The sequence below is a fragment of the Puntigrus tetrazona genome, unplaced genomic scaffold (genome assembly GCF_018831695.1).
Source record: "Puntigrus tetrazona isolate hp1 unplaced genomic scaffold, ASM1883169v1 S000000283, whole genome shotgun sequence".
Taxonomy (NCBI): Eukaryota; Metazoa; Chordata; class Actinopteri; order Cypriniformes; family Cyprinidae; genus Puntigrus; species Puntigrus tetrazona.
Genome location: NW_025047944.1, coordinates 1260001 through 1272722, shown reverse-complemented (window position 1 = coordinate 1272722; position 12722 = coordinate 1260001). Strand labels below are relative to the sequence as shown.

The following is a 12722-nucleotide window of genomic DNA, read 5'->3' as shown; positions in this document are numbered from 1 at the left end:
CGAATAAACGAACGAATTAATAAGTATATTGAAATATATACCTACATTTGGAGTGAGAAACATTAAATGACGATACTCATAATTTAATCATCATTAACTGTGATTTAAATGATCATGCTGTCAACTTTGTATCGTTGGGTAAATATCATATTCATGCATGTTTGTGAAAAACTTTATTCTTTAAAAAAAACGAAATAGAAAGCTCTCTTTATACCTCATTATTGTTTGTACTTCCGTTGATTCTTGCCCCGTTTGCCCCCTCGTTGTTGCTATTATTGTTGTAAGTATAAGAAGCCAATTATTATTTATGTTGATTATTTGTATTATTTATGATGGATGTGTCTAATGTGGATGGATGTTTCCTGTCTTGCTGCATACAATTTGTAATAATAATAATAATAATAATAATAATAATAATAATAATAATAATAATAAAAGAAGAAAAGGAATTTAAAATAATTAATAATAATAAGTTATTAAAAAATATGGCAGCAAATTTATACAAAACAATTTTTTATTGAGTAAAACCATTTATTTATTTAGTCATTGGGGCGTGTCCTCTGCGCAGAATTGGTGACGTCAATCCGCGCATGCGCGCCGCGGAGTGTCAGAGAAGCAAGATGGCCGCCCTCAGAGGGGGTCTCTTGACCCGTGCTATTACTAAAGCAAAAACACCGGGAATCTCAAACATTCTCCTCGGAACTAGAGCAGGTGCTGTCTTACATGTCTGTTATCTTGTATTATGGGAGCATACGCTTTAAAAGCAGTGTTTTATAGTGTCTGATGAAGGATAACCTTCGTGTCAAGGCTGCGGAGCTAACATGCTAAGCCAACCCGCAGTGTTTTTACGTGATTTGTGAACAAATGTGATTAATTGCTGTTTTGTTTTGCACAGTATACATTAAATGTCGTTTTTGTTTTTATTTCTACATGCGTATCTTCATAATGTGCAATCGCGTTGGCTCCTGGTTGTATATTATATGTTATAGGATGCATGTTGTTAGATTATAGATTTAATTGCTTATTATCAGTAATTAAACTAGCTATCTAAAATACAAGTTTATAATGTTTTTTATTTGTTTGTGTCTGTACTGTCTGAGTTCTCTTTTTACCGTGTGTTATGTATATTCATAATAATATTTCTACATTGTTTTTCAGCATCTGGTTCTTCTAAAGACATAATGCCCGGTCCGTACCCCAGGACTCCAGAGGAGATGGCAGCAGCGGCCAAGAAATACAACATGACGCTGAAAGATTACAAACCTTTTCCTGACGATGGCATGGGGTGAGTGTCTCTGCCAACACTTCGAAGGAATGAAGCATTTTGTTTCCGTGAAGATGAATGGATGGTAATGTGTTTAAATGCGTTGCTCAGGTACGGCGATTACCCCATGCTTCCTAATCGATCACAGCAAGAGAGAGACCCCTGGTATCAGTGGGACCATCCTGATCTCAGGAGGAACTGGGGAGAGCCCGTGAGAGCAGCAGTTTAACACTCACCCTATACATCCTGCTTCTCGTCCACACAAGTGATATTATTGCACACAAAGCCGTTTTTCGGACACTTGAATAGTGTGCACATTTTGAGCAAGAATAATTATTAAACGCACTATATAATTCTGCCGTAAGCTTTAAAATAGCCAAATGGCGTCGGACACAAACGAACAAAAACGTGCCGCTCTCTTCAATTCCATCGCAGGCTTTTCGGAAGAATTAGGCTGTGGAAAGTAACGTTTAAAGACTCCAGTCCATCAGTTAACGTCTTATGAAGCCAAAAGCTGCGTGTTTGTGAAAACAAATCCATCTTTTTAGCTCGAATACAAGTCCGTAATCCTTGATGACGTTTCCTCCGGTGAAAAAGTCCATCTCCTGTCAAAATCCAAACATAGACTTAATTGTTTTAGCGCTGTTTTGTACGCAGGGTTTCTTCTGAATGTCTTGTGATGTCTTCTTTAGATGCACTGGGACTTTGACATGTACATCAGGAACAGGGTTGACACGTCTCCGACCCCCGTGGACTGGAAGTCGATGAGGAACCAGCTGCTGGGGTTCCTGGGCTTCATGCTGCTGATGTTTGGTTTGGGCGAGATGTTCCCCTCCTACCAGCCTGTGGTGAGCGTTATTTTAACATCAGAGAGATACCTTTATAGTTTTGATTACTACTTTGATCATCATGAGTGTCTTTCTCTTTCCAGGTTCCTAAACAGTATCCTTACAACAACCTGTATCTGGAGAGAGGTGGAGACCCTGACAAAGAACCAGAACCTGTCAAACATTATGAAATCTAATGCTAGAAACCTGTGTTTCGTAACTTATGTATATTTCTCTCTAATAAAGTTCACTTAAATTAATTTTGTCGGATATGCCATTTCTTACCTTTTGTTCATAAGAGACCTTAAACTGTCATCAGCATCTCATTATTTGAAAAACAATTTCATTTTTAATAATAATATAACTTTAAAAGAAAAACAAAGAGAACATATGTTGTTTTAAGTGGAGTGTCTGTAGTTCAGATATGTTAGTTACATTCATTTTATATATATATATATATATATATATATATATATATATATATATATATATATATATATATTTTGTTAATTTATACTTGATCATCAAGGCATCTAAATGTTTTGTGTGTTGTGTTAGGCTAACTAAGTTGGTTTTGATTGCTCCTATTGTCTTAATTTCTAAGTTGCTTTGCATAAAAAAAGACGTATATAAGTATGTATATACATGTGTGTATATTTTTCAAAAGTTAATTTTTTTACATCAGATGGGATGCAAGTAGTCAGTCTTTGAACTAAAAGTCAAGCAATTAATATTGCGTTTAATAATGACATTAAGTATAAACTATGACAATAACCAATGTAATGTGTGTGGCTTGCTTTTTCACATTTTTTCAAGTTTGACTCGGGGATAAAATCTCCTAAGTATTAATAAAAAGATTGATATGGCCACTGTTGACTTTATATTTTAATTAAGCGATGTTGGCAGTAGTAGAAAAATATAAAGCGCGTCGAGCAGATCGAGTCTTCGTTTCGTAAACGCAGTCCCTCTTCGGCTGCCGTACTGGACTACAATTCCTCCGCGGACTACATTCTCCATGAGTGACGCGCGAGGAGCGCCGCTAAACTCTCTTCAACACACAAACGAGACTAATAATCACAAACAGCCGTGAGTACGCGCTCAACACGTACTGTAATCTGACGTTTTTAGGATTAACTCGAGGTTGTGGTGTTGTATTGTGTGTGATCGCGATCTCATCCGTGTGTTTGTGGGGTTTTGTGGAGAGCAGACAGTGAGCAGCAGGTTAATGCTAACGCTAGCAGAAGATGACCAGGAATAAACTACTGTGATTGCAAACATACTTTTCTGCTCTATGTTGGCTCCCCGAGACATTTATCACACATGTAGTTTATAAAGGATGATAAATGAATCTGATACTGAGTCTGAGACGTCTGTGCTGTGTTTGACACACGTACATGAGTTAAGTTCCTCTCTTTTAGGGATTCCTATTAAGATAGTTGCGGGAATGTGTTATCAATATTGTTTGTGATTGTTTTTATTCAACCTAGTGTTAAGATAGGCGTTCTTTAGGCTGGTCTGACGTTGTTAAAGCAGATGAATGACCTGTCAGAGCTGACAGATCGTCTCATGTTCCTGTCTCTTCAGGATTTTGGAGGAAGATGAGGGTGAAGGAGATACTCAGGACGGCGACCCAGGCATGGAGTCCTGCTGCAAAGCATCCCTCGTACCTGGCCTTAGGTAAGCGTGTGTATGTGTGTGTTTTCCCCTGTCAGTCGATCACGCTCTGATGTGCTCTCGTACCTGCAGGGACGGCGGCGCAGCAGCTGGACGCGTCCTTCAACACCAGCGCCGCTCTGGAGATCTTCGAGATGGATTTCGCCGATACGTCCATGGACATGAAGCTCAGAGGAACTTTACCCACTTCCAACAGGTCCGTTATTCTGGAAACTCAACGATTTTTGAGATATCATACAGTGCCGCTGCTATATGATTTATTACACAGCGTACCATCCATACCTTTTTCTGCACTTATTTGACCAAAATACTAGTGAAACAGCTGTGAATGTGTGTTAAAGTGTCATTTATTTCTGTGTATTTTCAGCATCATTACTCCAGTCTTAAGTGTCACGTGATCTTCAGAAATCATAATAATATAAATCAACTTTTCTAAATGTTATTAATGTTGAAAACGCTTATGCTGCCCAATATTTTAGTGGAAATTGTGATGCATTTTCGTTTGGATGATTCACAGATGAAGTTCCAAAGAAAAGCAGAAATCTGTCTTTCACAGGTTGAAAAGGTTTTGCATACAATGCAAATGCAAGTTACACTGTGGCCATTGTTTGTGTAGAATCAGGTTGGGTTAGTGTCTGATCTGAAGGTATTCGTGGAGTGATTGAATCATGGCTGGGTGTGTTTGGGAGGTTTATTGCAATCTCTTTCCACACTCAACTGTACAGAAAACATTTAAAAACTTCTCTGTTTTGACACGAAGTGATGGATTTACAGCAGACTGGTGACGTTTCTTCCTCGAAGGTGAATTTATGTAGATATTAATAGCGTTTCCTCCCAGAATTGATAGAATAGCAGAAGTACTGGTTGAGCGGCGGTGTGCCGTCACCCTGCGGGAACGAGATCAGTGTGTGATCTCACGTGTGTGAACATGTTTCTGACACGTCTGTGTTGTGTTGCTGTCACTTTGTTGGTGTTATCAGTTTGTCATTTTACAAATGGAGAACACTATGGATGGAATTTCCAGTTTTTTCTTGGACTATTTGTTAATTTTGTTGTAACAAATGAATATAATTTTAATGAAATAAAAAATATATAATTAATAATAATAATTTTACATATATGAGAGATTAATTGTAATTCATTTATACAAAATAAATAAAATTTTTATTCATATTTATCGTATATATTTTTAAATAAATATATTTAATATATAAACTAGTGCTGTCAAATGATTAATCGCCAAAAAACAAGATTAAGGTTTTTGTTTATCTATTGTTTGTGTATTTATTTCATGTATAAGCACACACATACAAATGTGATACATATATTTTTTTGTAATTGCATGCAAGTTTTTATTCATGTGAATGCATGTGTAATATAAATTATATGTGTGTATTATATATATACACATTATAAAAATAAACACTTTTACTTTGGATGTGATTAATTGGAATTGATTGTTTGACAGCACTAATGTAATCAACCTATTGTTTTCTGAAATATGTACATGCATGTATATTTATTTATTTATATATACATAATAAATATACACCACGTTATGTTAAGAAAAACATTTAATTTGGATTGCATTAATTTTATTAATGTGCATAACTGGACCTTAACAAAAGTACATAAAATGTGTTTTTGCAGATTAAATCCCTGAGTGGGGATCAGCTAGTGCTGCACAGAATGCTGCTGATTTTAATATTATGATGGATAATATTTTAAGCGTATGCAAAAAGTGCTGAATTTGTGCAGTTGTAATTGCAATTACAGTGGAATTGTAGCTGAAAATAATTGAATCCTCTCTCCCTTTGTGTGTCTCTGTGTGTCTCTCTGTGTGTGTGTGTGTGTGTGTGTGTGTGTGTGTGTGTGTGTGTGTGTGTGTGTGTCAGGTTCCACAGTCTGATCTGGGTGGGGTTTGATATGGAAGTGAAGGACTCTTCCGGGCGGCTCATAGGAGGCAGTGAGAACGGAGCGGTGAGCGTCTTCAGCCCCGACTCCATCCTGACCTCGGGAGAGGACGCCGTGATCGGACAGTCCAACAAACACACCGGCCCCGTCCGTGCGCTCGACTACAACCGCTTCCAGGTACAGCTCAGACTCGCTTCAACCGGCAAAAATACCAATTCTGTCTTTAATTACGACTTCAAAGCTACGAGAGACCCAAACAGGTTGACATATACACAAGGTAAAAAAAACCCACTTTCTTTTTCTTCTAATATTCATTTATTTTTTATCTTATTTACACAAATGGTTAATTTTTCCAGTGACTGGTCAGTTTCGTTTAAAGCAGTGTTTGTGAGTTTTAAGCGACACCTAGTGGTGAAGAATCAATTTACGCTTTCATTTTCAACTCAAAGATCAACAAGTGGACGGAAAATGCGCTAATGTTTAATTTTGGGATTCGTTTTAAAAATGACTCGCTTCAGTGATTCAGATTTGCTGGAAAACGTCTCTTAGAGCTGCGTTACACGCCGCATGAAATGCGTAAGAGTGGCGCTTTAATGACCCTTTTAGCATCCGATCACGTGGCGTGTGTTTCCTCCCCATCAGAGTAACCTCATCGCCTCCGGAGCCAACGATTCAGAAATATACATCTGGGACTTGAACAACTTCAGTAATCCCATGACGCCGGGCGCAAAGTCCCAGGTCAGGAGCGTTCCTTCACTTCGGTTGTGCTCTGAATGGTTTGCTCATGTTCATAGCGTCGTAAAGTGACTGCGTTTGTCTCTGTTTCTTCAGCTCTGTGAGGTAAGAGGAGGGTTGCTGGTTCTTGTGAGGGTTTGTGGTGTTTTTGCTGTGGTTTGGGTTTTGATTAATCTCTTCTCTACCTTTCGTCTCACTAAACCGTGGGTTACTACCTAACAATGAAGTTCCTCTCCTGAGCGGAGTGTGTTTACGGGAAAGACACAGACGTTCTGGTGTGCTTGTGCATGTTACTAAATATTAAACTTGATATATTCATATTTTAACGGGTGCAGAATGGGTATAGATAGATACGAGGTCATTTCATTTTAAAATATATGCTTTATGAGTGTGTAAAAGCGCATACATTAATATATGCATATATATTTTAATATTAGAATAGAGGTGTTTAATGGTATGTAGATGGATGAGGTCATTTTATATCAAAATGCATATGTTTTATTATTGAAATTGGTGTCTAAATGGATATATATGAGGTCACTAAATATTAAAATTAATATTTTCTATATTATAATGGGTGTATATAGGTAAATACATATGAGGTTATTAAATATTGAAATATGCGCTTTAATATAGTATAACGGGTGTCTAAAAATGTATAGATAGCTTTAATGTTTAAAAATGTATAAAAAATGTTTTATATTTAAAGCTTTAAATATATATTGTGTGTGTGTGTATATATATATATATATATATATATATATATATATATATATATATATATATATATATATATATTTATTTATAATGCTTACAATGTGTATCGTTTTAGTATTTAGTGACCTGTGTATATACATAATTATGTATATTACAATAATATACTATATATTTCTCTTATTTTAATTTAATGGATGGTTACTTGTATCAGGTTACACGTGTTTTACATTGATGTATATTTTACTATTTTATATTGGGTGTCCAAAATGGCTATATATAGATATGCGGTTATTAAATATGCAAATAATTAAAAAATTTAATATTATTATATTTCTATATGGTTATAGGTCGATATATGAAGTCACTAAATGTTTGTGTTTGATATACTGTGGTTTAATATATTGTTTTATTATAATGCTTGGTTAAGCGGGTGTATACACAATATAATATATATTTCATTATTATAATGTTTGGGTTTTGATCTTTAAGACCTCTTTGTAAAGTTGATGTAAAGCTCTGTTAAAAGCTGGGTCATTCTCTAATAAACCGTGACGGTGGGTTGGATGTTTGAATGTTTTTTGTTTTACTGAGTGTTTTGTGTGAGGTCTCAGTGTGTGTGTGTGTGTGTGTGTGTGTGTGTGTGTGTGTGTGTGTGTGTGTGTTAGCCGGTGGAGGACGTGAGTGTGGTGGCGTGGAACCGTCAGGTGCAGCACATACTGGCGTCTGCAAACCCCAGCGGGAAAGCCGTGGTCTGGGATCTGAGGAAGAACGAGCCCATCATCAAGATCAGCGACCACAGCAACAGGGTAAGAACGCACACACCCTTCAAGCCGGGTGACGTCAGGCGTGTGTGGGAGACGTGTGACGTGTGCTGTGTGTCAGATGCACTGCTCGGGGATGTTGTGGCATCCTGACGTGGCCACGCAGCTGGTCCTGGCTTCGGAGGACGACAGACTTCCGGTCATACAGATGTGGGACCTTCGCTTTGCCACCTCGCCTCTCAAAGTCCTGGAGAGCCACACCAGGTAGAGATTTACACGGACCCCTCCAGACTCACTGCTGATCTCCTCAAACGCGCTCCTCTCAATGTTTCAGAGGGATTCTGTCCATCTCGTGGAGTCAAGCCGATCCAGAGCTTCTGCTGAGCAGCGGCAAAGACAACCGGATCCTGTGCTGGAACCCGAACACCGGAGAGGTGCGTCATCTTTTCTGTGTTTGTCAGACGCTTCTATCTTCTATCTACAGCATTCATAGTTCACTTATGATCGGTCAATGCGTCCCCTGAAAAACAAACCTGCTAGCATCGTGAGACTCTCTGCCGTGTCTTTTGTGTGTGATTTAATATTTAGATTCTTTTTTCAAAGATTTCTTTTCACAGACGCAAATTAAAATAAAAAACTACAAATAAAAACAGTTGACATTTGAAATTATTTTAGTCCAATTTTTTATTATATTTAGAAATTTAAAAAGTTCTGCTAAATTATATATTATTATAAAACTAATACATTTTACAAATTTTTATGACAAATAATACAAAACAATATATAAATTAAGTTAATATTTATTATCATTATTATTAGGGTTAATATTAGGATTAAAGGTCATTTTTGTATGGTTTATATTTTATATTATTTATATTATATTATATTAATATTTGAATGATATTATCATCATATATTTATCTATTATTATTATATATTATTATTATTATAGAATGAATACAATCATAAATTGTAATAATTTAAATAATTGCTAATAATAAAATGCATTATTTTTAATACAATTAAACAGACATTTATTACATATAATGCATTTATAAATTTTCATAATGCATCTGAATTTTGTTGTTGTTATTATGAAATGGTTAAAATATAGAATGTAAAAAATCTAATACATTTAGTCATTTGAATATATAAACAATTATTAAAATTTATGAATAGTATTAATTATTGTTTTGATGTTAATAATTTTCTCCAACAACCCAAATCCTAGAAATGCGTTGTTTAGGGATCTTTGATCACGTTTGGCATGTCCTGACCATCAAGCCTGGTCTCTGGTTTTTGCAGGTGATTTACGAGCTGCCGACGGCCAATCAGTGGTGTTTCGATGTGCAGTGGTGTCCCCGTAACCCCGCCCTCCTGTCCGCCGCGTCGTTCGACGGCCGGATCAGTGTGTACTCTGTGATGGGAGGACGTCTTCAGCAGCATCAGCACAGCACGGTGGACCAGGTGAGATAGCTGCGCTTCTCTGAGGGATGACGATCGCGTTCCTGACTCCTGATGGTTTGTCGTCCCCTGGTTTAGATCTCTGCCTCGTTCGACACCAACGACCCGTTTGGAACCGGCCAGGCTCTTCCTCCTCTGCAGGTTCCTCAGCCCACAGTGGAGACCACCATCATCCCTCCTCTAAAAAAGCCGCCCAAGTGGGTACGGAGGCCTGTAGGCGCATCTTTCGCTGTGAGTATTCTAGGGATGTGGAGATACGATATACTTCTTCTCTTGATTCTCTATTTATTTAACAACAATCTAAACATATATGAACTAATAACAAGGAGGTCCCTCAGGGCTCTGTCTTGGTATCAATCCTGTTTTCAGTTTACATTAATAATATTTCTCAGGTTATCTGTAGTCAGAAACAGCTGTATTCACTTATATGCCATTCTTTGATGAAACGGCCCAGGATAGCATTAACTACTTCAGTTTAGTTCTAAATGGCACAAAAACTGAAGTATCGTGGTTTGGGAAAAACCAGCAAGGTAATGAAGACGGCATATCTTTGGATGGGACCAAAATTGAAGTCGCTTTTTTATATTAAAACCTCAGACTCTGGTTTTATAGCTCTTTGACTAAAAGTTAAATCTAGACTTTTTTTGTATCGAAATAGATCTGTGTTTACCACAAATGTCTTTGTTTGGTTGTGTCTGAATATAATGATGTGGCAAATAGAAATTTTCTGGTATTATTTTATATATATATATATATATATATATATATATATATATATATATATATATATATATATATATATATATATATATATATATATATATATATATATATATATATATATATATATGTATATATATGTATATGTGTGTGTGTGTGTGTGTGTGCGTGCATGCATGCATGTGTATGTGTGTGCGTGTGGATGCATGGGTGTGTGTGTGTGCGTGCATGTGTGTGTGTGTGTGTGGATGCATGTGTGTGTGTGTGTGTGTGTGTGTGATGTGTGTGTGTGTGTGTGTGTGTGTGTGTGTGTGTGTGTGTGTGTGGATGCATGCGTGTGTGTGTGTGTGTGTGTGTGTGTGGATGCATGGTGTGTGTGTGTGTGTGTGTGTGATGCATGCATGCATGTGTGTGTGTGTATGTGCGTGTGGATGCATGGGTGTGTGTGTGTGTGTGTGTGTGTGTGTGTGTGTGTGTGTGTGTGTGTGCGTGCATGCATGTGTGTGTGCGTGGATGTGTGTGTGTGTGTGTGTGTGTGTGTGTGTTTGTGTGCATGGATGCATGCGTGTGTGTGTGTGTGTGTGTGTGTGTGTGTGTGTGCGTGGATGCATGTGTGTGCCTTAAGTGTATTGTAATGTATGTTTGCATGGAGATATTAATTCTTTTACCAGGATTTTATTGAAATAAGCAGCTGTTTTTAATGACGTGCCTTGTTAAATAAATAAAGCAGTTCACTTCCAGAAATAAACTTTATATAGCGTTTAGATAATGTACTCACCCCCTTGTTATACAAGATGTGTTTCTTTCTCCAGTCGTGAAGAAATTGTTTTGTTTTGTTTTTTTAAGGGAAACATTTATGGTATATAATGGTCTTCTATGGAGCCTCCGAGTTTGAATGCAGCTTCTAAGGGTCTTTTCTTGTCTTGTTTTTCCTTGACTGGGATTGTTTAAAGCCTTTTGATGCTGCATTTTGGAAGTTAAACTCTGGGTCGCCGTAGAAGTCTATCACAGAAATCCTGAAATGTTTTCCTCAAAAAAACGTATTTCTTCAGTGACCGAAGAACAAACACATGAGCGTCTTCCACGACAAGTACATTTTTGTTCTGGAAGTGAATCGCTCCTTTTAAAATGAGTTTTAATGTGTTGAACGTCCTGCGTGGGCTTGCTTCGGCCTCCTTCAGTTCGGAGGGAAGCTGGTGACGTTTGAGGGCCCTGTCGTGGCTCCGCAGCAGCCGGCCCCGAGGCAGGTGCATGTGAGTCAGGTGACCACAGAGACGGAGTTCCTCCAGAGGTCGGCGGAGCTGCAGGCCGCTCTTCAGTCCGGATCCTTCAGCAGCTACTGCCACGGCAAGATCAGCAGCTCCCCGTCCGACGCCGAGCAGGACATCTGGAGGTTCATTATGGTACAAGCATTCACACCAAACCACAACTCTTCATTTCTTTCCTCCGTTTAACCCAAACTGAGATGCTCTAATCCCGGCTTAATTTTTGTTCACGCTATGAACACGCCCTTAAATTAAATTTTAACTTCAATTCATAACATTATGGCAATGTTGTTGCATGCACTTGAAAATCTAGTATCTGTCTTTGTTTTTTGAATATAAGCCAATATCCCCACATCGTTAACTAGGTGTGTTAAGAAAAAAAAGATTGATTGATTTCAGATACAGATGTAGTGCTTTTGTAAAGCTGGGTGACCCCGCCCCTCACTTTACAAAAGCGCTTTGTGAATGGCTTCGTAAAGAGAGGGGTGGTCAGCAGAGCTCATTAGCATTTAAAGTGACACGCAAGGAAATGGCTTGCTATGAGCAGAGCTGATATTGACCGACTCGATGTGGTTTTTAAACTACTATTGAGAGATTTTAACCAAAGCGTGTGGAAAATGGGCGACTTCATGCGTTCCTTGGGAGCCGATGCATGACTTCGGTGTTGCGAGTGCCATGCTTCTCGAATATAGAAAACGAGAACTGATGCATATAAGCGCTGAAACGCATTGTGTGGTGTTTTAACAGGTGAATTTTGAAGACGAAGCACGTGTGAAGTTTCTCCGTCTGCTGGGCTTCAGTAAAGACGAGCTTCAGAGGAAGGTAGTGCGTCAAAATACTCCCAGATTCGTTCAGTAGATTCAGTGTTCGCACACAGAGGGGTAAACTGTGCCACCTGTAATTCTAGATTCTTGTTCTAAATGCATGACAAATTATGCCTTTTTTATATTAAGGCAGTGACACATCTTACCCCACCTCATTAAAATAATTGCACTAATTGACCTGGAGATATTAAGCTCCTATAATGAAAGAAAATGTGTCTCTCTTCCTGTCGGAGAAACAGACCCAGAAGTGTTCATTTTTGAGTGTGCCCTCTGTTTCTACAGATCTCTGCGTGTTTGGGAAGGAAGCTTCATCCGAACGGTTTAGACGTGAATGATCTGGCTGAGAAGATGCAGACGCTCTCTGATCAGGTGTGTATCAGCTGCACTTTAAACCGGAGCGTGCGCGCTAGAAATCTTACCGTATCTGTCGGATCGTCCAATCAGAGAGCAGATGAGTCGTGCGGCGCTGCAGACGGTTTGTCCGGCCGGGAGTCTCCCGCTGATTTCTTCAGTCAACTCCCGAAGAAAGAGAAAGCGCGAGAGCCCTTCCAGATCCC

The 12722-nt window shown here is 38.2% G+C and overlaps 2 protein-coding genes across 3 annotated transcripts in view; both read left to right on the top strand.

Annotated features, from left to right (window-relative positions):
* Nucleotides 1-556: 556 nt before the first annotated feature.
* ndufb8 (NADH:ubiquinone oxidoreductase subunit B8) lies at nt 557-2351 on the top strand. Its single transcript, XM_043231052.1, has 5 exons — nt 557-711; nt 1159-1285; nt 1376-1475; nt 1957-2112; nt 2196-2351. Exons 1-5 carry the CDS (start codon nt 591-593, stop codon nt 2286-2288), a joined length of 597 nt encoding a protein of 198 aa, XP_043086987.1. The 5' UTR covers nt 557-590; the 3' UTR covers nt 2289-2351.
* A 1324-nt stretch (nt 2352-3675) lies between these two features.
* sec31b (SEC31 homolog B, COPII coat complex component) overlaps nt 3676-12722 on the top strand; it is a 22706-nt gene continuing 13659 nt past the window's right edge. The window contains exons 1-14 of one of the 2 annotated variants that reach the window (XM_043231037.1): nt 3676-3768; nt 3838-3961; nt 5661-5856; nt 6322-6417; nt 6511-6519; nt 7797-7937; nt 8014-8156; nt 8227-8326; nt 9198-9359; nt 9435-9587; nt 11258-11479; nt 12089-12163; nt 12448-12534; nt 12610-12722. The exon at nt 12610-12722 is cut by the window's right edge and continues 11 nt beyond it. In XM_043231037.1, coding sequence (XP_043086972.1) covers nt 3690-3768; nt 3838-3961; nt 5661-5856; nt 6322-6417; nt 6511-6519; nt 7797-7937; nt 8014-8156; nt 8227-8326; nt 9198-9359; nt 9435-9587; nt 11258-11479; nt 12089-12163; nt 12448-12534; nt 12610-12722 — 1700 coding nt within the window. In that variant the 5' untranslated portion in view covers nt 3676-3689. The remainder of the gene's footprint in view (nt 3769-3837; nt 3962-5660; nt 5857-6321; nt 6418-6510; nt 6520-7796; nt 7938-8013; nt 8157-8226; nt 8327-9197; nt 9360-9434; nt 9588-11257; nt 11480-12088; nt 12164-12447; nt 12535-12609) is intronic. The other variant, XM_043231038.1, reaches the window with a different exon arrangement.

Excerpts from the sequence above, each read along its gene's own strand:
- ndufb8 (XM_043231052.1), top strand. The coding sequence starts at position 591 with ATGCGCGCCGCGGAGTGTCAGAGAAGCAAGATGGCCGCCCTCAGAGGG. Across the intron at positions 1,476-1,956 it reads GGAGGAACTGGGGAGAGCCC|ATGCACTGGGACTTTGACAT; the intron begins GTGAGAGCAGCA and ends TGTCTTCTTTAG. Across the intron at positions 2,113-2,195 it reads TCCCCTCCTACCAGCCTGTG|GTTCCTAAACAGTATCCTTA; the intron begins GTGAGCGTTATT and ends TTCTCTTTCCAG.